The sequence below is a fragment of the Schistosoma haematobium genome, chromosome 1 (genome assembly GCF_000699445.3).
Source record: "Schistosoma haematobium chromosome 1, whole genome shotgun sequence".
In the NCBI taxonomy this organism is placed as follows: domain Eukaryota; kingdom Metazoa; phylum Platyhelminthes; class Trematoda; order Strigeidida; family Schistosomatidae; genus Schistosoma; species Schistosoma haematobium.
The window spans coordinates 19,053,895-19,079,785 of NC_067196.1; the positions used below are offsets into that span (position 1 = coordinate 19,053,895).

Consider the following 25,891-nt stretch of genomic DNA (forward strand, 5'->3'; position numbering starts at 1 on the left):
CCTACACGGTAAATGCATTTTTTCGAAGCTCGACCTAGTGCGAGCATATCACCAAATTCCAATGGCACCGGAAGACATTGAGAAAACAGCCATAATAACACCTTTTGGTTTGTTTGAGTTTCTAAGGATGCCATTCGGACTGAAAAACGCTGCGCAGACATTCCAACGCTTCATGGATGACGTAACAAGAGGCCTTGATTTTGTGTTTGCCTACATCGACGATGTTCTGATTGCAAGCTCATTTTTAGAAGAGCACATCCAACATGTCCAGATCCTTTTTGATCGTTTTAAAAAACATGGTGTTGTCATCAATCCTTCGAAATGCATATTCGCAGTCCAAGCCTTAGAGTTTTTGGGACATTACATCGACTCACAAGAGATCAAACCACTTCAGACGAAAGTTGAAGATATTACTAACTACCCCGAACCAACCTCGGTGAAGTCATTACGACGCTTCCTCGGTATGTGTAATTTTTATCGCCGCTTCTTACCACGTTGTGCTGAAGTGTTACAGCCATTAACCGATCTGCTGAAAGCCGACAAAAAAGGTACGAAGAAAGAGAAGAATCAGACATTCAACCTACCCCCTGACGCCAAAACAGCATTCGAAAAAGCAAAGTCGATGATAGCTAATGCCACCATGCTACAACATCTAAATACTGACCCCACAACACAGTGTTGTGTACGGATGCATCGCAAAAAGCCGTCGGGGCAGTACTACAACAACAGGTAAACAACATGACTACTCCCATAGCGTTTTCCTCCAAAAGACTGTCACCAGCCCAGGAACGTTATAGTACTTTTGGACGCGAACTCTTAGCTATATATTTAGCAGTAAAGCATTTCAACATTTTGCTACAGGGTCGTGATTTCATCATTATGACAGATCACAAACCCCTTTGCCATTCTTTTAGCACATCGTATGACAAACACTCCCCACAAGAAGCAAGACAACTTGATTATATCTCCCAATTCACCACAGATATCAGGTTTATCAAAGGTCACACGAACATTGTTGCAGATGCACCATCTAGGAGGGATATCAATACGATGGTACTCAATCATGACATCAGCCTTGAAACCTTGGCTAAATTACAAGCAGACGATGCAGAATTAAAAGCCTGCAAAGAAAAGTCTAGCTTAGATCTCAAACCTGTACCAATTCCTCTTTCAGATGCATTCATCATGTGCGACACTTCAACAGGCAACAATCGTCCGTTTGTACCACACGCTTGCCGACGAAAAATATTTCAGCACTTGCACGGTCTTTCACGTCCAGGCATCAGAGCAACAACAAAGCTCATTACCGAACGTTTTGTGTGGCCTAAAATCAACTCGGATGTTAAACGATGGACACGTAGCTGTCTCCAGTGCCAACGCAGTAAAACGCAGAAACACACCTCCAGTCCAATTGGGAAGTTCCCCATCCCTGATAAACGCTTCCAGCACGTGCATTTAGATTTAGTTGGGCCTCTGCCACCATCAAACTCTTTCACACATATCCTCACAGCAATAGATAGGTTCACAAGATGGGCCAAAGCATGCCCCATTAAAGACACATCAGCAGAGACAGTGGCTTCAGTTTTCCTCGACGGCTGAATACCCAACTTTGGCGTACCATCAACAATCACAACAGATCGCGGTCCCCAATTCCAATCCGTCCTATTTAACGAGTTCACTAAACTTCTTGGAGTAAATCATGTTAAAACGACAGCTTATCATCCGGCAGCTAATGGCATGGTCGAAAGATTCCATCGCCAACTAAAAAGCTCTCTGATGGCACAACCGGACTTTTCAAAATGGAGCGATGCTTTACCGCTCGTTCTCCTTGGGATTCGCTCGTCAGTAAAGGAAGACATCGGATGCACGGCCGCTGAAATAGTCTATGGCACGACATTAACGTTACCAGGACAACTGGTCAAGAATGAACCCACAACTCCAGGAAACCCTTCTCGTTTTGTAAGCAGATTACTACAAATGATGCAGAACATTAGAGCAATACCACCTCCAGAATACAACAACCGAGTCCATCTCGATAAACATTTAGAAACGTGCAAATTTGTTTTTGTTCGAGTAGACGCGGTGAAAAAGCCACTGACACCACCATATGAAGGCCCCTATAAAGTAATTAAACGCACACAAAAATACTTCATCATCAACAGAGATGGCAACAAGCAAACTATTTCCATAGACCGAGTAAAACCAGCTTTCTACGAAGTCCCTCAAGACACAGAAGACAATACTGCGAACAAACAATCACTCCCATCAATTGCTAAGAAACAAGAGGAACAGGAAAAACTTAGCACTACACCCTCTTGTTTAACACGTTCTGGGAGACTTATAAAAAAACCAAAGCGTTACGTACATTTTGCCATATAAAAACAAAACTAAAACAATCAAAGCATACAATTATCGAGGACCTACACTATCAATCCCATCCAAAAAAATTTTTTCTTTTCTACAGTGTACATAAGTGCATTTTTCCACAATTATTCGTTTTGTCACATTTATTTTTTTTATAAAAAAATTTTTTGTTACTATAATAAACGAGTAAACTCGATTTAATTACCCATTTATTGTACACAAAAAAAACAAAAACAAAAAAATAAACAGTTCATTTTTTTTGGGTCATTAGCAGTTTTGCACATTATTATTATCATTATTAGCCAACCAAGACATTAAATGACAGCGTCTTCTTTTTTTTTTGTGTGTGTGTGTTTATTATGCTATGCTACATCTCTGCTACATGTCATACTCATCTCCACATTTTTGTTAGCTATAACTGTAAATATTATTTTTGTATATACATATATATCATATTCTTACATTTTTTGTTATTATAACCAGTGTTACCTCCGGACACTCTGGGGGAGCTATGTGGAGATAGGTCAGACAAGCTTATTTTGTAAATAGTTTTTAATATTATTTGTATTTATTTTGTCAATTTCTCACTGCATGTACATTTATCATTAAATGATTGTACCTGTTGTTTTAGTAAATGACCTTGAGCACACTTTCCGTTGTGATTCTAACATAGCGTGACACACTTTTGGTTGTTCGCAAATACACTACTACGCACATACCCATTGTTCTATTCTCGCTCGTTACCAAGTCAATTGCATTCTAAACTGAATATTATCCACATTTTAAACTGCTGTGCCATTTCTATTACATCCTACGTCAAAGAAACTTACTGGAGTCATATTTACCTCATTGGAGTTATTACTCATTTATAATTGTGGATTTTGGGACCAAAACTCAACGGAATACGCAACAACTAGCTGATTTAAGTAACATCCCTGAACTTTTATTTTGTGTTACTAATTTATAAATTGTTATTGTTACATTAACTTTTGGATGTAATAACTTTATCGCTAGTTTTTGGTTATTATACTTTTGGTCCACCACACTGTATATACACAATTTCGAATTGGCTCGTGATTTATTTTACCATTAAAAAGCTTGCATTAATCGAGTAGCAGTAATGGAGATAACACATAAAAGCAAGTTCAATTATGTTGGGGACGTTAGATCCCCAGAACTCACCTAGAAAAGGTCCTGATATTGCAATTTCATTTTGAAAATTTGAATTTGTTTTTTCGGCGCTAAAAGCTCTCTTTTCACCTTCATGTCGTATTTTCCACTTGAGAGAATCTGAAACGCTATTGGTCCGTTATGTTTTTCAGTATGCTATTTCGTAACGCTTCTCAAGGACGGTTTTGTGCTGTATATATACGTTTTGATTTGTGTCTGTTGTTCTTGCTCATTCTTCAGGCTTTTTGTGGAACATACTTCCCCGTTCGGACTTTGACTTCTCTCTTTAATTAGCGGGGCTGGGACGCATCAGAATAGCTAGTTTATTGGTATTTGGTCACAAGTCTTTGTTCCGTTTGCGGACTAAATGAACATCTTATCGTCTCTAACGTAGCAGATTAGTTATATACTATTAAAATAATCGTCATTTAAAATTTGTTAGCTTAGTATCACGTATTTTCAAAGCTTATTAGAAAGTCTGGCCTTAATTACCCCAGAAATGATTTTCGTTTATCTTGAGTCTGGGTTGTGTCGCAGAGAGCTGAAAGGTCATCAGTTGCATTTCGCACCGACCTATACTCTTCCTTGATGGAAAACACCATTTCATTTTCAGTCATTTTTTCAAAAACAAATACTTTTTTGGTGTAGGTATATGAGTATTTAAAGCTTGATTACAGTGTCATTAGATTCTGGAATACCTAACTTTGGATACGTAAGTGTAGCCTTAAACGTTAATATAGTAGTTACAATAAATTACCTTACAAATGAAAACGGAGGAAGAAACCTAAGTTACGGCAAGACGAATGTGGTTGTCGTTAGGTCACTAATTAGTGTATATATGCCAGTGTTTGCATAATGATATTGGCACTACATACAATGTTCGAAGTTTGAGCAATCTTACTGATTAGGTTTAATTCTGCCGCAGTTAAAGGGAGAGGTGACGTGGCGTTCAGTAACACAAACATTCTTTATAGTAATAAACATAGGGGGTTTGAGAATTTTTGGGACTGTTTCGGCTACTTTTTTGTGACTTTAAAATAACATAACGAGATAGTGCTTATCTCAATAAGTCTAGAACTTCCACAAGAAACAATCAAGAACTCAAACTCTAAGTACTCAGTATAGAATTATCTGCATTATCGTGGTAGGCTTAAACACAGCATAAAATATATAACTGCACAATCAGTGTGTTGGTTATTGGCCATATTTGTTCAGATACTGATGCATGATGATTAAAGTGAATCGAATTGGTAACTGATTGTGGACAAGTAGAGACAAAACTTAATGACTGAAACATGTGAATTCCTTTCCTTTTCTTTATTTCTACAATTGACTTTCTGAGGTTTATTGCTTGTAATTCTGAGGAACAATATATTATTTATGAGATCAGAGCACTATTCCATTTTTAACACACTTAATAAAACCGATTACAAATTTATTTCTACCCAACAATCCCTTACTTTTAGTCCAGAGTTTTCTAACGAACGATCATTACTGCTTGTAAGATTCTAAAAGCCACCAGTTTGATTGCTGATTTGGCTTAGTTTTCTGGAATTCGTATACAATATTATTTGTGACCAGAAATATTCGTTCTTTCGAATTCTGATTGATACATTTGATGTTACCTGGTGTAGTGTGTAACTCAATTCAATAATTAGATGAGGATAAATTTTCCACTCAGTTAGCTTCCGAAAAACAACAACTGTTTAAACAAAATTATTGGCACGATTAACCAACTAATCCCTAATTTTTCGTCAAAGATCTTTTCCATCTTACCGTGTTGTTCTACTACTCTGTGTTTGTGAAAAGTGTGGGAGTAACGTTTCTCATTTAGTGAGTATTTATGGTGTTTAATACGGACAGGTTAAATGTTTATAACCATACGCTCATTTTGGAATACGATATCTGAGCATGTAACTGTCAGATGCTTTAGTTCTTTAGTTTGTCCTCAACTGTATGGCAAACTCGAATGCATTACACGTGAGTCTTAATATGCTTTTGTTTCATCACCTGTCCTTTTGCTTGTAATTAACATTCTCTTGTCATATTGATGAATAAATACTTGAGGCACGTCTACTAATTGACAACAGAAATTTGGATGCATTTCAATACGATTCGGTTTGAACTAGTAAAATGACGTCCTGGATTTATTTTACTACAATAATATTACTAGGTACCTATTGTCAGCACAATTTCTGTTCTAATGTAATTGCTGACGATTCGATGTACCATAGTCAATAAAAATCTTATTCAATCACAATGGGGTATAAATCTGGTGCTAATCCAATGCTACCAGTATTTAAGTTTAGTTGTATTCATTCAATTTGATTACAGATTGATTGTTTATCACTACTGCATATGCTAGACAATTCAATTACTTTGAAGATGACACAGGTATTCAGTGTTTTACAACGCTTTTACCAGTAACACCTTCTAATATAATTCGTTCCCACCCAGAGAAATCAAAAGACAGAGTCGAGGAGATCGGAAGAGTGTATTTGGCGATTACCAATATATCGCTACTTCATATGGTAGACAATTCAATTACTTGAATACACATTCTGAGACATAAGCAAATCCTTGGGCTGTCGTCTTCTAATTTCGATTACCAAACTGTCTTAGTCTTACGTTTATGATATATATAATTGCTGTCGATTTCTTTCATTATTCCATGTGCTTAGGGAATCGTCGATCCACCTTTTTTCTCAATCATTTCACTTCCAGATAATCTCATTTACAGATCCTAACACTCCCTGAGCACACAAAGTACCTTCAGGCGAGACGTGAACCTACCAAAGGCTGGAAGTTACATTCAATTTTGGTTATCATTCTTTTCATCTGTCCTTGTTCATCTGGCGCAAATTAGAAAATATTTCACTATTGTTGATACCGATAACGTCATGTCTTATGGTCTATGTGATGTAGATGTGGGGTTAAATTCAGTCGTTAGTATGGTTGGTACGCTATTTGGATTCCTCGGGTTCACAGCTCAGTCATTCAGAGCTAATGTAGTAGCTTTTCATGGTTTGGGAATCAGAGTAGCGAAAGCCAAAGGAACGAATGTGATCAAGGGATGCTACTAAGCAACTGGATAGTTCACCAGAAATATCTCACAATTTTTAGATTTGTACCAAAAATTAGATTTGATGCTTGTTGAGGAAATAATAGCTAACTGCTCTCTTGAACACTTGCAAAGGTAATGGGTTGTGATTAGTCCAACCATAGACAATAGGGATTGTAAATAGAAACCTTCTTATATTTAAGAAATAGTTGAATCCGATTCCGTCGTTTTGGAGCATTTTGTTCATGTTTGTTTATACAATACATATTCTTCCCGGAAGGTATTTTTTACCACTCACAAAAATCATAATGCTCCGGCGTAAGTCATAGATACAGGCATCTCATTAAATTCCGAGGTTTTCACTCAAAAATTGTTGGATCTAGATTACTGCTGGAGAATCATCTACAACCATTTAAGAACAAGAGCTATTCACCAAAAGTCATACCTTGGGGTTTAAGCGCTAAATGCCCCATCACAAGCACGACTGGTATTGGATGTTGGAAGGTGGTCAGATTACTGACAAACCAGATTAGCTTTTGTTGTCGAAGCATTGTCGCAGAAAAGTGACTCATTTACCTTCGTTTCATTTAAAATTACAAGTAAAGTTGAGTGAGTGAAATCCGTACATCAGTTAAGAAATCTTTTCGAACATCAAGAGCTCCGAATTTTATATGATATTCGACGATTCGGCGGAACAATATAAACGGTTAGAATATAATCCTTTTATTTTTCGCCACCGTTGAAAACGGAACCTAACAAATCCTATTATTCATTGCCTTACATTTTTGGGCTAAGAATTTGTTTTACCGACGCCTATCGCTTAGTGAAGATCAACTTACAAAATGCCAGCAAGCACCAAAAGGACGTGTACGATCGCAAGACGAACGGACCTGTGTATAAACCCGGAGATCGTGTGTGGCTGCACCGCCCTTTGGCTTCACCGGGGACATGCAGCAAGTTCCATCACCCTTGGCAAGGACCTTACGAAGTTGTGTTTACGCGGTCTCCCACTACATTCGTCTTACGTAACCCCCAACGACCCCAAGACGATATTATAACAGTACACTACAATCAATTAAAGCCAGACAAGACAACGGTGCACTTAGATACCCCGTTTGTCAACCCCCCGACTGCCGTCAGCCATTATGAAGTGCCACCAGAAGGAGGGGTAGCATACCCATGTCCAGCACCAGGCACTGAGGACAGTGCCTCATGAAGAGAGGGGGTAGTGTAACAGTATCAAAAATCATTTACTAATGCAAGTTTGTTTTCCTTATTGCAGGACAACAGAAAGTGAACGTATTAGAAGAAGAAGAACAAAGCTTGCGCAAACTAAACCTGCTGGATGATGAGTAAAACTATTTTGTAATAGACTTCTCTTTTTGTACAAGAACCGCGTAATTCAATTTCTAATATATCTCTGTTGTGCTCGCACGCCGTGTTCTCACTTGAGTGGCATCTGCTAGTCCTGACTGTTGTGTTGTGTTTCAGATTGTTCCTGCCTGCAAGTAAACGCTAATAATACGTGCTACACTTTGTATTCAACGTCTTATTATGTTAACCTTAGTTTTTGTTATTAAAATGTCACAATATCACGCCCTCATTACAAATTACTGTTGACTGTGTTACGATTAAATGAATTTGGGTAATTGTTTATTGCTTGTACACTTTTCACTTCTACAGATTTCAATATTTCTCAGCACACTCCCTCGGTACACAACTTACCCTCAAGTGTAGAGTAAACTGTTCCATATCTACAAATCACCGCGAAACTTTCCTTCATGGTTATTCCGCCCATTCCATAGATTTTACGACACATAATATGGTTATTTCTACTTTCTGTCTTTTTATTTTAAGGTAACACTTATTTTAATTAAACATCTATGATATCACTTACTTAGAATTTACTTAGTCAAATCAGGAGACTTCAATGATCTCATCCTCATCGACCAGCCTGAGTTATTGTCAAGATTACCACTCAGCCGGTCCTGGGACCTTATTCTTCAGAATCCGTATGAGGTAAGTTCCCATCGTGAAATTTGAGAATAGTTTCGTCTTTACCCAGAGATCTTGCAAGCATCTTTGCGTCATTTTAAAATATGTCTGTCGTAAGGTGTTCTTCGGTGTAACTCATGTTTTTTTCTTGACTGAATATGGCTAGTTGAAATGTAAGAATACTAAATGTAGTTACTTGATAATTTATATAGTTGCAGAAACATCGCTGTATTGGTTTTAATATTTACAAGTTCATAAGTGTTAAGACCAACATATTGAAGGATGGTATCGTATAATTTTATACTATTGTAACAAGGTGTTCGGTTTCTGGTGGTAAATAAATCCTCGAAATCAATAGCTCTGTAAGTCTTTGGTATTTTATGCTGGCCGCGTTAGTTTTAATGGGCTCACTCAGCTGAAGACGCTCAGTCATTCAACCGCACCAGATCACGAGTGAGTGCACCTTGCTTGACTTCTCCTACAACCACTGGTCAGTTTAGACTAGTTACTTATCGATGTATCAATATTCTATCAAATACATCTTCGAGCCTCTTCGCTTCTAACTCCTGATTTTACTGGATTGGTACGTTTTGATTTTAGAAAATGTTACTGGTTAGGGTTTTACCAAACTCAGAATACTTTTGACACCTGTACGTTGAGCGGTTTCACTGGCTTTTATTCTAGAGACCTAATTTATTTCACTAGTTTTCATTTGTTACGAACGTAGTCCTCCACCATTTTGAAATTGCCGATCTTCATTTGAATATACTTTTCATGTTTGTTTATTCATAGTTGTATCTGGTTTGAAGCCAAATAACGACATGTTTTGGCTTCTGAATCAGAATCTTTTATTGCATTTATGCAGCTCCTAATGCATTATGAATTTTACACATGATATAACTGATCTGCCGTTTAATTGTTAAATATTGTTCATTTATTTACTACGTGATATGGTGTGCTTTAATCTCACTGTCAGTTTTGGAATGACACAAGCTTTTTGTGGTCCTAGAGACGAGAACGGATCAGTTTGTATAAATTTGTTTTCAATTCGTCAACAGATAAAACTGTGACTACATGTTGTAGCAAAGAATTCCGCTTGTTAATTACTCGATTGGAAAATATCTGCCCAGACAAATAATGGTTTGTTCTGTACTTATTGACTTAGTTAATAAGACAAAAGCCAATGTTTAACATTTCCTACTTTAGTTCACTTAATTGAAGCTCCTTGATGTACTGATATTATCCTTGCTGTGAAAATCTGAGTCATAGTTAAACACTAAGTAGTAATTTCAACAAGGACAAATTAACAGTTAAATCTTCACTAGTTCTCAAGGGTTTTTCATCTAATATTACTATGTAACAAAAGCTGTTTCTAATAGAACAACAGACACACGAGCTCATATTTCCTGATTACCCACATTAGTTTCCATCGTATACAACATTTTACGTCTTTAAATAGAGCAAGAACAAACATTGATGCAGAATAGTATGAATTCATATTATTTCGAGGTTTCTCATCAGCTGCTTACAAACCAAAATTGTGATAGAATTTTTACATGGAGATAGTGTGAAAACAATTGGCATAAATGAGTGTAAATAACTTGATTACAATAATAACTATATATATATATGCTAGAAACATGTCAGAGGTCAAAAGAGGGGGGTTAATCCAGGGTGGGTGGTGTAATAATTTAGTGAAGTTCATAAATTGTGTGATAATTGTAGAGATTATTGGAATTAAATAATGATAAGGTAGATTACGTAATAATAATTAAATAGGGTTTGGAAAGTTAAGATGATTTAAGAGGAACAGGTGATGGAAATGTGTGAATAAAATTTATTTTAAGAATTAGGTAATAGGGGGGGGAGTATAAATTATCTTAGAATAAGTAAATGAATAAAATAATCAAAACACAAAACAAACAGAAACAAAAAGATTACAAAAAGATTACCAGGGTAGTGATAAGTTTATTAAAGTCTCTTTTTGGATGCATAAGTCCGGTTTCATTTTCTTATTTGCAATGGCTTCAGCAAAGCGGAGAGTGGTAGTAGTTCTTTGTCTATTGATAATTTTAAACGCGCGCATAATATCGACGGTATGCCCGGTGTCAAGTGGATGCCGAGCTATTGCACTGTTAAAAGCTTTAGTCCCTCGCAGCGTCAAGTTCTTCGGAATATGCCTTTCTTATTTCCACTATTTCTTATGTTGAGATGTATAGTTTCTGAATCACTCTTTTATCACAACGAATAATGATGTTACTTACATCGTTTTACTAATGCAATAAAGTGGTACGCTACTGTTTTTTACAAGAATATATTATGTTTATTTTAGATGTACATAAACATATATACATCTGTGTATTAAACTAGATTTTTTCGTTTATTTCGACGAAAAATAAATTTTTTCGAAAATACATTGGATCTCTGCACTTTTAGGCTAATCAGTGTTGGTTTATTAGACAAATGCGTTTTACAACCCATACCAGTATTATCTTAGTATGAATGAATTGAGTAACACCTGAACGTTTTTGGAACTTGGATTTATTCACCATAGACCCTCAAAATTCAAAGTTTCAGATAAATACATTCAAGGTTTCTGCGTACAAACATGTGAGTTAGTATGCAAGTAGCGTGATAGATGGATAAACATAAAACGCTCGTTCGATTTCTCTAATAAAATCCATTTAAAATCGATTATCGTATTTCCATCACACATGAAGCGCTCATTATCTTATAAACTCATCACTCATTTGATGGTATCATATTAGGGTACTTCAACAAAATTCCTAGCATAAAATTTAAAAGTCATTTTGTAAATATTGTAGTTTCGTTTAACTCTTAAAGAACTCATGATTCTTTGTAATGATAGCATGTAATCTGTATCAATAAAGCATTTAGTGGATTTTACATTCTACAAACCTATTTACTTTTTATCTTTTAGGGTACAGTAGAAATTTCTGAATCTCCTGTAGACAAATTCCAGATACTTATTAATATAACTGGTAGTCACTTAAGTGATCAAGAAAGATTGAAATATCGTCTAAGAAGTACAGAAGATTCACTTTTTGTTGAACTGGTATGTTTTGATGCAACAATATTTCCTACGCATTTAACTTTGTGAGAATATTCTTAGTATTACAGACATTTTTCACGTCGTATTTGTGTATATGTACAGAATATAGAGGACATTTTGGTTAGTTTCAATACAACCCTTTATTTGAAAACTGATTGAATACGTAAACTCCCAGTTTAGACACACTGATGAAACAGATATTTTTATTTATAATGGTTCACCATGACTCCATTGGCCGACATAGCTATGCTATTTATAGTTACATGATGATTATTCTTGGCAAATATTTATTTTCCGTCAGCAGAGTGGGAATCAATTTCAAGATAGACTCTTCAATTGTCCAAATAACTTATCTCAAACTGATATCTACCCGGTCAGTGAAAACGTTTCTTCACTGTAAATACAATTAGTATTCGATTGTAACATAAATAAACTTAAATTACTTCATCTATCATAACTTAAAAAGTCTAGAAAAAGTTGTTGAAAATTTCAAACATAGATTGCTCTTTACTTACCATCTATAATGTCAAAACATTTCATACCTATTTCAATTGTATTGTAGTGAACAAGAACACCAGTGGGGACAGTCGAATGTATTTAACACAAACTTACAGGACTTGTTAACAAAATTTAGCAATCATAAAGTAAATGCTTAATTTGCAAAATGTCCATCAATTGTCCCAAATTGACTCAGACTTCATTGTTCTTGCATTTTCATACAAATCGCATCCTGTTTCCATTCTTTACTGTTCGATCCTCTTGTCTCTCTGTTGCCAGACCTACTGTTCACGAGTAACTTCATATACTACTTACGTCAATATAAGTAGCACACACCACAGCATCAGTGAATTTTCTACGAGGGATTTGTTGGGTCTTTTGTTTTATGCGAACAGTGAGATTGCCCTTTCCCAAAAATTAGCGATTAAGTTCGTGTTTCTTAAAATCTGTACCAGAAAATTTAATCGGAGCAGTGAAATGTTTTTGGTAACATTACTTTCCTATGATATTGCTATTACCTAGATGTGTTTACTGACTGCTATTGCCATTATTTCCAAAGAGAATTAAATATTACGCTTTATTTGAAATTAAAGTTGTATGCATTTAGTAAATTATCCTCCATTATTATGTGTATCACAATTGAAGTATCACCTTTACTCACTCATTTTCATCACAGATTATGCTGTGATGAATAGAACTGTCTACAAAATTAATTCGAACTTCTTTGAAGTAATTGACTATGTGAAGCAGTCAAAGGTATCTGAAGTTTCTTATTTAATCTAATCTTACTTGATAGTTGTTCTTTTCGTACTGAGTTTTCAATCTTATGGGATATAACTATAAAATTATGTCAAGTTCTATCCTATTATGTACGAACTAAAATATCTGCCGCTATGATAACAATAATATGAACTTGAATTAGTTCTTGAAAATACTTCCCTTTTAAAAAAGTAAATGATTAGAATAACACATATAATCATTGAATGTTAAATATTCTTTATTCATTTATTGAAACCTTGTGCTAAGAAGTATTTGTTTCTGATTTTTGAAAATAATGCATTTTGTGTGTGGTCTAATCTTTTCTCTTTGAAAAAATTATTTTCAGTATCCACAGTTTTCATCTCCAGCTCATCGTAATGATGGTGAAGAAGAGAAAATCTATTTACAACTGTTATGCGTTACAATTATATCCCTTGTTCTAGTTGTATTTGTTGTTTCTATTATATTTTCTTGTTGGTGGACTAAAAGTTATAAAATACCAATTGATTTAGGTGTTACAGATGCTGGTAAGTTGTCGACATGTTTAGGCTTTTCTTCTAATTTATTAGAAATGATGATGAATTTACTAAATGGGAAATGGCAATAAAACTTGACTAAGATAAATTCTATACATAATGATTGTAATCTAGTTAAATAACATGGACTATAGGCATTTATTTGAACTTGAACTCCTGGTAAACGTTTGTACGAAGTGAATATTTGGATGGAAATACCCCTTAAATATTTCGGAGTCTACCTTTTCCATTAGACTTTTTTAAAATATTGTTCAGGCGCTTAATGTAATACTGGCTTCTTCTTCTTCTTCTTCAGAGACCGTTTCTCTAACTTGTAAGCCAAAAATACACTGAAACACAAGAGGTACGATTTATTATAAGTCAGTAACCAATTAAGTTCAAATGTCATTCATTTCACTAAAATCCTTCGTCCTACAGCTTCCATTTGTTTGAATCCAATGTTTCTCAACTCCCATAAATGGCCACTCTGAGTCTAGATTAGGAGTTTTGAGTTCGCTTTGGCTCTGTTACTTTGTAGGATCCCCCCTCGCTATTTAGAGCAGTGAATAATGTATCTCTGAAAGCGCTTGTAAACGTGTGACTGTAGGAGAGAATTTTATTCTTCATCATCATTCATACCACTGTATTAAAGAGCCTATACCGTCTATCAAGTACAACTATATATCATCGCCTTTTGATGTTGAGGGCTAGTGAAACCATCCGAAAATAATATTTGAATTTTTAACAACTTTGAATAATTAATTCAAGAACGACCTACAAAATAAATCATTTTCTAGATTGAAACTCTTTAAGCCTCCAATAATAAATGTCAACGAATGGCGCTGACTAGAATAACCATGAATAAAACCACTAATGGAAAGCATCCAGTCATCGTCCTCGAAACTACCATAGTCCATTGCTAAAAGCTTTTAAAATCTATTGGCAATAGTTTCTACCTTGTGATCTATCATTTCTCAAAAAGAAGAAAAGGGAGATACCTTCAAATCATATTGCTAAGTTTTTAATTTTGTTAATTTTCAGAAAATCGTTGAATAAGTTTTGTCTAACATTTAAACTACAGAATGTGCAATTATTCATTTTAAAAATGATTGAATCGTTGAATGGTAGATACTTTTCTAAATAACCAATCTGACAAATAAACAATATGGTATCCCTGACATATAAAATATTTCTGATAACGGAACTTACATTTTAAAATCCTAATAGTTTAAAACTGATTGAACATTACTTGACATTTCCGTTTAAGAAATTCGGAGATATGACGTGAAAGCGAACCAGTGTAAATAACCAACCTTTCAAACAATCAGTATTGATTTGTGATTTCACTGTGCGGAAATTTTAGGCTGAAATTGGTCGATTTTTCTTGTCATATGTGCATCATGGAAGGGTTGCCTTGATATAACTTCTGTCATATGTTTCACTATATTTGAATTGTCACTAACGCTGGGATCCAAGACTTAAGTTTCATACTAAATGGGACTCAGCTGGATATACTTGTATTCAAATATTTATGTTCATATAGAGACTAATCAGTTGGATCTCTGAGTTTCAACAACGGGAAGTCATAAACAACTTCTAATAACTTCATTCCTGTCAAGCAAGTTATAAGTACTTAAACTCAAGAACACACTTGGTAACGCCTTAGCGCTTGAAACGAAAGGTACCAAATTCAAATCTTTATTTAAAGAATAAGACAGGATGCAGGTATGTCCAGTTGAAGTGTTTCGAATAGAACAGAACACAACTTGAATGCTACTGGTAGTCTTAATCCCAACGTAAAAATACTCACAAATAACTGTTTACTTACTAGATCAGATAATATTCATCATAGATGTAACCCTTTGATCGATGGTTCTCATTATGGAAAGATTCATATTAAGTCGAAAAATTTATCTACAACCCTAGATTTTATCTGTTTCATTGAAGACATAACACACTTTTTATGAGTAAAATTTTCTGGCGAAAACGCTTTTTGATTTAAATGCTGATTGCTAGGTAAAAAAGCACCAATCTTTCACACATACAAATATACTACAATCCAAGTTTGTCTACTTTATGGATCATTATTTCAATGGATGTTCTTGTTCCTAGTGGATTTTAAAATAATTGTTTAATAGTCAAATTGTTTAAGAGGCTACGAAATTTAAACAGACGTTTAAGATACCATGGTTATCAGTTGCTATTAGGGATTGTTATAATTCTACTACCCATGCAGACTTAGTTTAATGAATCTAAAATAAGCATTCAAAAAATAAATGACCACAAATTGAAAATGTGATTTATTTTTTTCTCTTTTAACCTAGTTTACTATATTTCTTTGAAACATGAGGTAATTTATGCACTGATAATAATACAATTCAATATTTATTTATTTATTTATGTTGTTACATGTCTGGTGACTTTTAATTTTTGAACGTATTAAGTGCTGTTTATGCATAAATTCATATGCTTTCGTGTTGGTATGTTGTATGTACAAGAGAATTTTTAAAAAATGAAACCTTGATTTCACAGTTTACATTAGGGACTGATGTTAATGAAAATTGTAAATGAAAACTGGGAAACACTTGCATGGAACTCCTCAGTAGTGTTCATTCACTACCCCACCGGTGATCAAACTGGAGATTCTTAAACTTTGTAACGAGTGTTCAATCCTCGGCACACTGTTGCTATTCAATGGTTTACATGTAAACCACTACTAAGGCATCTCCTATTAGGAAAAAGTAGCTTTCCATTGCTTTCAGTAGTTGTTTAACTAACAACAATTTGTGAAACAAACTGGAATCTAGCAACCTCCATAATACCCTATAATAAAAAATATCAATTGTTTTGAAAGCGTAGAAACATTTATTGTTGTTGTTTACGTTAATTTGCCAATGAACTGAAAACAATCTTAGTTTGATTTTTTTCTTCACTTTAAGGCTAATCATTTATGTCATAATTGTACTTGCACAATTGAACCTCACTCATTCAGTCTTTTTAGTCATTAGAGGTTAAATATCAGAAATAACTTATTTTATTTGGTCACAATTTCCTAGCACTTTATATGACATTTGTATTTTATCTACCGTGCTATTGCATGTGTCTAGAATCTGCCGTGATTAATAACAGTATAATCTACTTGTCGTCTACTGTTTACATCATTTTCACATCAGATAACACTTATTTACACTTTTTTGTCAAAAATTCATTTGACCATCGAGATATTTTATTACAAACATTGAATGATATGAAGTTCTATGATGATTTCGTTTTTGTTGACCAAAACTGTTTACTGTTTTTGAATGTTAAATTTTGTTACAAATCATCTTCATAGATATTTTTCTAACTAAAGTTGTACTTAGTGTCTAACAAATGTTCATTAATTCATTACTATTTTGGTCTTATTTTGAGTATCTTATTAGAATAAAATACACAGCATGAAATTGTATGTTGTTTCTAGTTATACATTTTCAGTTACTATTGTTATTATTAGCATTAATGATTTTAGTTATTAATTATTTATTGTGTCCATTAGAATACTGCATGTACTACTGTCAAGATTATTAAGATCTCTAATGTTTTTAGAATTATGAATGGTAGCATCGATGTTTTCTATTGAAATAGATTGGAAAATATCTGTTGGTCACCATATGCATGTTGATGTGGATCTTATTGTCAAATTGTGCTAAACGACATTTTTCCCATGTTGATTATGAAATATACATCATGAGGACGATTGCGGAATTTGAAGTTAGCTTTCGTCAAGTGTAGGATCTTAAACGAACAGTTTTGTGAAGTCCTGTTTAAGAGCTGATAAATCTACAGAGTGTTTCTAGGTTGTAAAAGATTCTTCAGACGATATAATCGTTTGGTAAAATCAAATCCAACTATCTTACTACTGCAATGGCTATTCAGTTTAGTCAGTTTCTATTATTCCCAATTGATCGTTACATGTTATGGTTGATGATTAAACTATACATCACAAACTATCAAACAGTTAATTAAATCTAAATAATAACAATATTCTCTTATGTGTTTCCTAAATTCTATATTTTATCAGGATGGTTTAGTAGACGGAGAGAAGAAAGATTCAAGGAAGAAATCAGCTGAATCTGCATCAAACGTCAATGTAGCTAATATATCTACAAATTCTGGAAATCAGTGCGAATTGATTGAATTGATATCAACTCCACATTCAAGATCTGAAAATAACAATCAAACAAAAGCATATGTAAGCTTTTTTACTTTTGTACAATAATAATGATGACAATAATTAATTGTGTCATATTGAGAAGAGTCTTAAAGATCATGTTTATAATTAACTGAGAAACCCTGAGTAACTATTTCCTCTCCATAAGGATTGACAAGACTTGAGCTATCTCAAGCCCTTAATTATCAACCATGACATGACTAGAACTGCATTAAAATAAGAAATGATAAATTATTAGTTATTACGTTTATAAATTCATTCACTTCTTGTCACCATGTAGAAATTGAATGCTGATTTTCTGAATTTGGTATTTTATCTTAATTTTCCATTTGGAACGGAACGGTGAATGCTTACTGAATTGTCATTCATTTAGTGCTTCTAGAGGTTGATTTATAGATGAAATCTTTCAATGTGATACAATATGTACATCACAAAAGTGGCCGTTATTCACTGTATCACAAAGCATGATTTGAGTGGGAGTTCACCTTGATAAGACTTGTTTAAAGATATGACTTTCAAAGAATCGACAGTTTTCGCAACGTTTTCTTAACTGTTATCAGAAATCTAAAGTTGATGCATCCGTATGACATTTTTGGATAAAAAATGACTTTCAGTATTTCGAATTCATATGATTTATAATAATCGACTTTTAGCATATATCCAAACACATAAAATTACAACATATGACTACTGATAGTCGATATCAATACAGATACTTTGTGTTAATGACAATAATAATAACAATAATAATGATAATGATAATAATAATAATAATAACTGATTGAATTCGGTTATATTTTTCACTGGTTTTTTCTTCACATTTCATTTATCATCCAGATATTTGCGGTTGATCCATTTAAAATCATAAAGCATTTTCGACAGTTAATCATCAAGTAATTTTCTAAGTTTTTCGTATGACAAAACAATGCGTCTATCTTCTGTCCTAAAACTAACGAGGTTTAACATAAATTCATAAACTTGCAGAAGGTATTTTTGTACAGATAATTCAAGGAATATTGATATTAGATATTTAAAACCCCTTGGACGCTGATTATGGTTGATTGAAATAGAAAAAGTAAACTCTTGTCTGTAAATGATGATGGTTTTCGTTACGAAAGTACCACCAGCTAGTGAGACACCAATGAATCTTCGGAACTGAGTTGTTTTGTCCTTGTTCAAGGCTGCTCGGCAAGAGATACTTATCACCACATTAGAGATCAGACATAGGACTTCTTGGTATTGTGATGAGCAAGCAGTATTGTTATATCACGGAATTCGAATCCAAAGGTCTACATTTCCAAGTTAGATCAGTTTGTGATCTCCTATATATCCGAATGTCTGACACAGGGTTTACGAAAAGGTACTGTGACCGGTTTATTATTCGCTGAGTAGTACTTCACCATAGCCTTAAACTTCTTGTTTTTAAGTAAATGTGAAATTTTTATATGTCAAGACTAATTATGCTTGTATTAACATACATTAACTTGAAAACGAAATATCTTACCAATGTTTAGTTTAGCTGAGAAGGATTTTCAGGGCTATGAGTATGGTGATGATAATAATCATAACATTGACCAGAGAATGGCTATTTGTAACCGAAAACAATGTTTATGTTCCAAATAATTGGGCGTTGTAATAACAATATTGGATTTTGAGGGTGATCGTTTGTCTCTTTAAGATATCGAAAGTAATGATGGGATGCCCAAAATACCCAGATACATAGTGCTAGCTAGAATCTATGGATCAGCCACACTTGTTTAAAATATCCCTAGCTATGTATGTTACTTCTTCCATAATTTAATTAATAAGGTTCAATAAATATGAACTCTGCACGGTTGATTTAAATGGTAGATATGTTACAATTAAAGGTTATGTATAATGCGCTTAAAGTCTCCTTTGACACTTGCAACTTACAAAGTTGTTTTGCTTATTTTGAATTCAGTAAGAATTTACTGCAAGAAGTTTGATGGTCTGTGAAGCAGAGGTTTGTTCATTTATTAAGTCAAGCAGTCTCTTACACACGACCATTATTGCATAACGTTTAAGACAAGTTAGTTTATAATTGTCTAACTTTGGAATTTATTTTTGCTGATCATTAACAGAGTTGTATCGTTATACGTGGTGTACACTACTTCATATATGCCTTAAATGCCACTCATTAACTGATAACTCCACTTTCAGGGAATAAAATCATCAACTCCTAGTTTTCTTGAGTAAATTTCATGACGCGACTCACGTTTTTTCCTTATCTACAATATTCGTCAATATAACAAACCCAACAGATCCACTCTTATGGAATGATTATTAACCATATATTTTTGTATACATATGACAGGTTTACGTCTCACCAACTGTGGCGTATGCCACTGTTTCTATTGGAAACAATCCACAATTAAACGTTTCAGCACTAAGGACTATTCTACCGGCAAACTATCCATTACCACGTTATGTTGTAGCAGCTGGTGAAATGAGGAGTACTGGAAACAATAACAATAATGTGACTTCGGATTTAGATCGATTACCAGATGGGACAATTATTGGCACACCAATATTATTATCAGCTAATTCTTCGAATGGTGTTATCGCAGGTCTTCTTCCAGATTCTAGCAGTGGGAATATAAATCCAGCCGTCTAGCTATTTAGCTTCTGTTATTCATTGTTAGTTCCTTTTTCTAAATGATCATCTCCATAACATTTTTATAACTCATATTTCCTCAATGACCTTTGATGTGACCTGATTAGCTATAGTCATGTTTAATCTTAATATCATTGATTGTTACTGTATATATATCAATCTTAGCTGAATTTTTTGATTGCTGATTACCAGTCAGTACTGTATTCTACTTTATAGTACTGAATAAAATCAATCCACTATAATCCGTTGTATATCAAGCCAATTACACTATTTCATATTATTATAGGTTAGTTATGTTGTACACAAGGTTCATGAAACCTTTATGAAATCTAGGAACCAAAATTCATTTATTTTAAAGATGCGATATTTTTGTGGAAATGAGAATTTCAACGTTGCAACCAAAAAATTCACACTTGTGTCGCATTTGAACTTCGGCTGAGGTAATGTCTATGGGGATTTTAAAAAACTTTGCCTATTGCTAATCACGTAAATTATTTACTAGAGTTTCATCTTAATTACTCCTGATATTGGCTTATGGTCTTTGTCAATGAATAAACTCCTTGAGTAAACGTGTAGAGATTGTAGTAATGCTGTAATCACAGCTTATCTAGAAAATAAAGTATTTTACAACACTTTTGAAACTTATGTCAGGTTTAACGTTAAAAATGTGAACTATCAATTCATGGATCCTATTATTATCTCTTCATTAGTACTATTACTTCCGAATTACTGATGTTTACTGAGTTTGTAGTGACTCACGTTTATCACGAGAACACGACTGGTTTAATAAAAACAATTATTATTATAACCAACTGTACCAGTGCTTGTTTTAATGTGCTTTTGTTTGACTGTGCTGATGACAGCTATTTTGTGCTTCCATTCTTTTACTTACACTTGGATTGTAACTTCGCGCGAATTCGGTTACGTTCTGTAACCAAGCTTGTATCCTGGCATGATCTCGGTATCCTTTCGATGCCACGAGATCGCCAGCAAATAAACCTCGACTTGGTCCATTAATTGCCTTCTGATATTTGGCTTCTCGGAGATTTTATGGGTTTCTTTGGTTACGTTCAACCTACGCCTTCTGATTTATTTGGCACGTGTTTCTTGGTAGCGGTGTTCATAGTTAACCTCAACGCGACACCACGCTACAAGTTTCGTATTTCACTTATTAAATCATATATTTATTGATCGCTTCCTTTTTCACTTTATAAAGCCCTTATTTTTTTGACCTATGAGATCTAGAACGTACAATTATGAATTTCTTTGATTTTTAAATTATACTTTCGATTAATATGTGGTTGTTTTAAAATTTTGTGGGGTTTTTGGCTTGTGTTTATTTTTTTCATCATTAAAGTTGCCAGTGCAGTTCCCCTGTATGTCAGTAATTATATTTCGGGTGCTTCGGGAGAATTAATGACAACTTCAAGTATCGGTTATATGCCATCTTTTTCAATTCCATCAAGTGTAATTCCTGTGTCGTGCGATTCTCATCAAATCCTTAATCATTATATACCTGGTCATGGTTCAGATGAAACAAGCGGTATTCTTTCAGACTCTGAAGGTAGTACAAGCTTTACAGCTGGAGCTCAAACAAACACATTTTTTCTGTCACATCCATTTTATCCGGCTTCTGGTAGTTCTGATGTGCAAGTTATACAACCGGTAATTAGTAGTAGTGGTATCATTCCTAAATCAACAAGCTCCACATTTTTAAAGTCGCTGACCTCACAAGTAAGTGAAAAATACTAACTATCAGTTGTAAGTTATAGTTAATTGTCATTTTGAGTTCTATTTTATACTTCCAGGATTTTGTACATAACCGCTTATGGAATGTGATTCATAATGTGTATCCAAAGTTTTGATTTCTTTTCATTTTAAGTATGTGATTCTGAGTGATCGTTTTGCACATATGTTTTGTACTTTAGACGGATTTTAGTGGATTGTATAAGTATTGATGAAACCTCATTATGGAATGGACTGCTTATAATTTTGTGAAGCTTTTATAAATCTCCGTTTGGAAACAAGTTCTCTTGAGTAGAAAATCATAGTAATTTCACAGATTTAAAAATGCTCAAACGATATCCTTAGTTATTTAACGTGTAACGGTTGCTTACCCAGTGGTATGAAGATAACATGACTTCCCTAACATCCAAAGATCCGAATTTTGTTACTTGGAGAAATCAGGGCTATGCTCTACTAATGAGCCCCATATTGATAACAAGTTATCTATTGCCTTCTGGTTTTCTCTGTTTATCTATCTGGATTCCATAAATAATATGGACTACCCTAAAATTGAATTATGTACACAAACTTCCCATGGTAATAATGTGAAGTTGATTGTTGAAGCATATGCTGGTTTTATGTCATTGACCTGTATCATAAAAATTACCTAATGACTTGAGAGGCAGCGTCCAGATAAATCAATAAATAAATGGTTTGTAAAAGTATGTCGGTAAGTTGTTTGCTTAATGAAGATTAAGTGCAAAAGATACAAAGTGTTAGAATTAACAACTTATTATCGAGTATCAAAAATTAGAAGGGTTTAGGATTATGATAGGACAAATAATTAGACTGATTGCTGTAGATTGGTTAAAAATTAAGATAATTTATTCCATAAACTCCTTATATAATGATGTCGTCACATTGATGATTATATGTAGCGTAGACCATTTAGAATTTATTAACCTAGATTGTAAAACTAGCAAAAATATCTCGACAAACTGAAGTGATGCAACTTTAAAAGACTAGATTTTTAAATAAAATCTAAGTTTCAGGAGGATTTAAACAAATATTTTTTGAACTTACCAGCTTCTTGTCAAATAAGATCCATCATTAAGAAGCTAACCCATTTAAATTTTTTGTGAAGAGCTGTCATACGATTGTAATAAGGCTAGGATAATTTTATCAAGATTGTTTCCTACGAGATGGGGTCTCTGATCCCATTACCAAACTTTTATCCGGGCTTAGGGCACACAATAACCCTAGATGGGCTACAGGTGGAGTTACTGTAAGAAGGGTAATCACTTGTATTTCACCAACCACTTTTGCCTGTACTAAGTGGAAATGAGACTTTACTAACAGGCGAGTCTGAGTTTGTATGGCACCATTCGAATAACGTGGAGAGGGCTATATCAGCCAATTCTTTCTTATCTCATCAACCCGCTTTCATAAATGGAATTTGTCAGTCGTGGAAACGTCATATTATTTAACCAAACAAACAAAAGTAGAGTTTGTGTGATCTCCTCTATTTACTAACATCTTTCTTCACGTCATGTTTATTGTGGTTTGATGACATTTTGTTCAGTTTGTTGAAAATACCCCGTTTTGATATTAGTTTCATATTTTAGTTGAGAATTTGAATATGATGATAATTAGAACTGTGAGATCGTTAACGTTTCAGCTATGCTGTATATCGATCTTTCCACACAAATACTAATATTCTTGATTTGATATGATACCTAAATGCTCATATTGAGTCCTATGTATTTGAAATTGACTGCTTACTATCAACGAAACCTCGTATGATAAGGTTGTGAAAACGCTACTGATTTGATTGCTGAAATGGCATCTTGTCCACAACATAGTTATTTATTGTTTGCTGGAGATACTAATCAAAATTGAAAGCTGAGTGAGCAGAAAGCTCGTCAACTAAATAGAACATATAAGTATATAGTTACTATTAAATATTAACTGGCTTAATATTAAAACCAGTGACAGCGGATGTATGAATGATTTTAGAGACTGGACGTTCAGTTATTTGGTGCGATAGTAGCTGACTATTAAATATTTATATTTCTATCGGCACAGTCAGAGATAGAAACTGTTGATAGCCTATAGAAGATATTTGGAAAATTCCGCAACGTATGATATTTAACTGTAAAATGACCTTCAGAATCTATCTTTCAGCTATGAAATCGATCCAATATACAGAATAATAAAATCTCATTATATTACACGCTACAAATGAACCAGTCGCAAATAAATATAAGCCACGTGCAAAAGTGTTACCATTCCCAGACATCGCCTCGATCATATAATTTGTTTTAAAAACCTCACATACTATGTATCCCGATGAATGCACGGCTTAACAATTGTTCGATTTCAAGTTTGAAAATGAAATGTTTACTACGTCTGAATGTAGCAAGAGTACCGACTAAAAACATGGCCTTACAAAGAACTGAGGCCAACTCATTTGTATACCTCGTTCGATGGAAAACGAGACAGGTTTTAATGACAATAATAATATATCTCTGCAAGGGCAGATACACGCCAGTTAATAGGCATAATCTAAAAATTACAACATTTTTCGGCTCATAGTATGGTTCCCAAATAGGGTCGTTAAACAGATATATTCAATAAAAGTGAATAATAGTACATTCATGCAGATGTCTTGGAGCGTTAATAATTAGGTTTGTGCTTTAGCATTACACTAACTACAGTCTTCAGAATATTTTTCAAAGTGACAACGCGTCCATGGACGCGTCATGGTCGTGATAAGTATTTACGCAATACAACGTTTTAGGTTTATAATTGTTATAAAGTAGATTTGTAGAGCGCTCGTTGTAAACGATGACCCTGAGAACGCATGCGTCAAGTTTGTTCCGGACGTCAGAAGTTCCATAGCTGTGCCTTCAGAGGAAGATTATGAAAAAGAGAAACTGAAGAGCAGCAAAGTACTTGGATATGAACGCTAATCAATGATTAACATTTTGTAGTGGAACAGGCAGAGGTATGATTTAATTCACAGTAGCTCTAACTGCTAAAGTAAATTTGATCAAAGGCTTCGGATGAGAGAAAGCAGTAATAAAGAACAACGAATTGTGATATCTGGAATACCTACAACTAACCATCATTGATGACCACTGAATGTTTAACAGGTGTATAGGTTATTGCTGGCAATTTCGACGGAACCTCGTAGTAATGCGAAACCGACCATTCTGGAGGCCAGTGCTAAGATTGCTATCAAACCATTTGTCGATATGTTGGTTACGGTTGCCGAAAAGAAGAGGAATAAGAATTGACCCATCCAACTGAACTTGATAAGAATCGTAAAAATAACAAACATTTAGCATATTTATTCAAACGACATGGCTGAAACTGTTAAAAGTACTGAAAACTGGCGAGAAAATACTGCCAGATAATTATGATTTTTAGGCAGTTTGAAAATAAAAGTATGCTAGTTCTAATTACATTTCTTCATTTTGATATGGACGTATCAATAGACCACTGCTCAATAATGTTTGATGGGGCTTCATGATTAATGCCTACTTAATACGTGGAATAAAACACGACCAAATTTCCATTATTGGATGGACACTTGCAACTATTTCTAAAACAGTGGAGGAAATGATTGAAAAATGAAACATGCTCACATTGGCCTAAAAGTAAACAGTGATAACTAATTGGATGAGTTGATGAATAGTAATTGTCAGTGGGAATCTTCTCAGAACCGGTTCCAAATGCCAAGTTGAAGTTAGAGACTATCGCAATAGAACTCGTGGTCATGTTTTGGGTTTTGCAATACTTATGAAACCCTATGAGATACCGAACATTTACTTCTTCTGTATAATCAAGCCCCCTGAATGCCCTGGTACGGCCGAGAGTGGGG

The 25,891-nt window shown here is 34.2% G+C and overlaps 1 protein-coding gene across 1 annotated transcript in view; it reads left to right on the top strand.

Annotated features, from left to right (window-relative positions):
• Nucleotides 1-5,490: 5,490 nt before the first annotated feature.
• Nucleotides 5,491-25,891, top strand: part of MFSD3_3 (Major facilitator super domain-containing protein 3) — a gene marked incomplete at both ends in the record, with an annotated part of 48,536 nt that continues 28,135 nt past the window's right edge. Inside the window, 7 exons of the mRNA XM_051218404.1 lie at nt 5,491-5,514; nt 11,532-11,666; nt 13,267-13,447; nt 15,760-15,785; nt 17,496-17,666; nt 19,981-20,233; nt 21,638-22,014. Of these exons, the coding sequence (XP_051073330.1) occupies nt 5,491-5,514; nt 11,532-11,666; nt 13,267-13,447; nt 15,760-15,785; nt 17,496-17,666; nt 19,981-20,233; nt 21,638-22,014 (1,167 nt within the window). The remainder of the gene's footprint in view (nt 5,515-11,531; nt 11,667-13,266; nt 13,448-15,759; nt 15,786-17,495; nt 17,667-19,980; nt 20,234-21,637; nt 22,015-25,891) is intronic.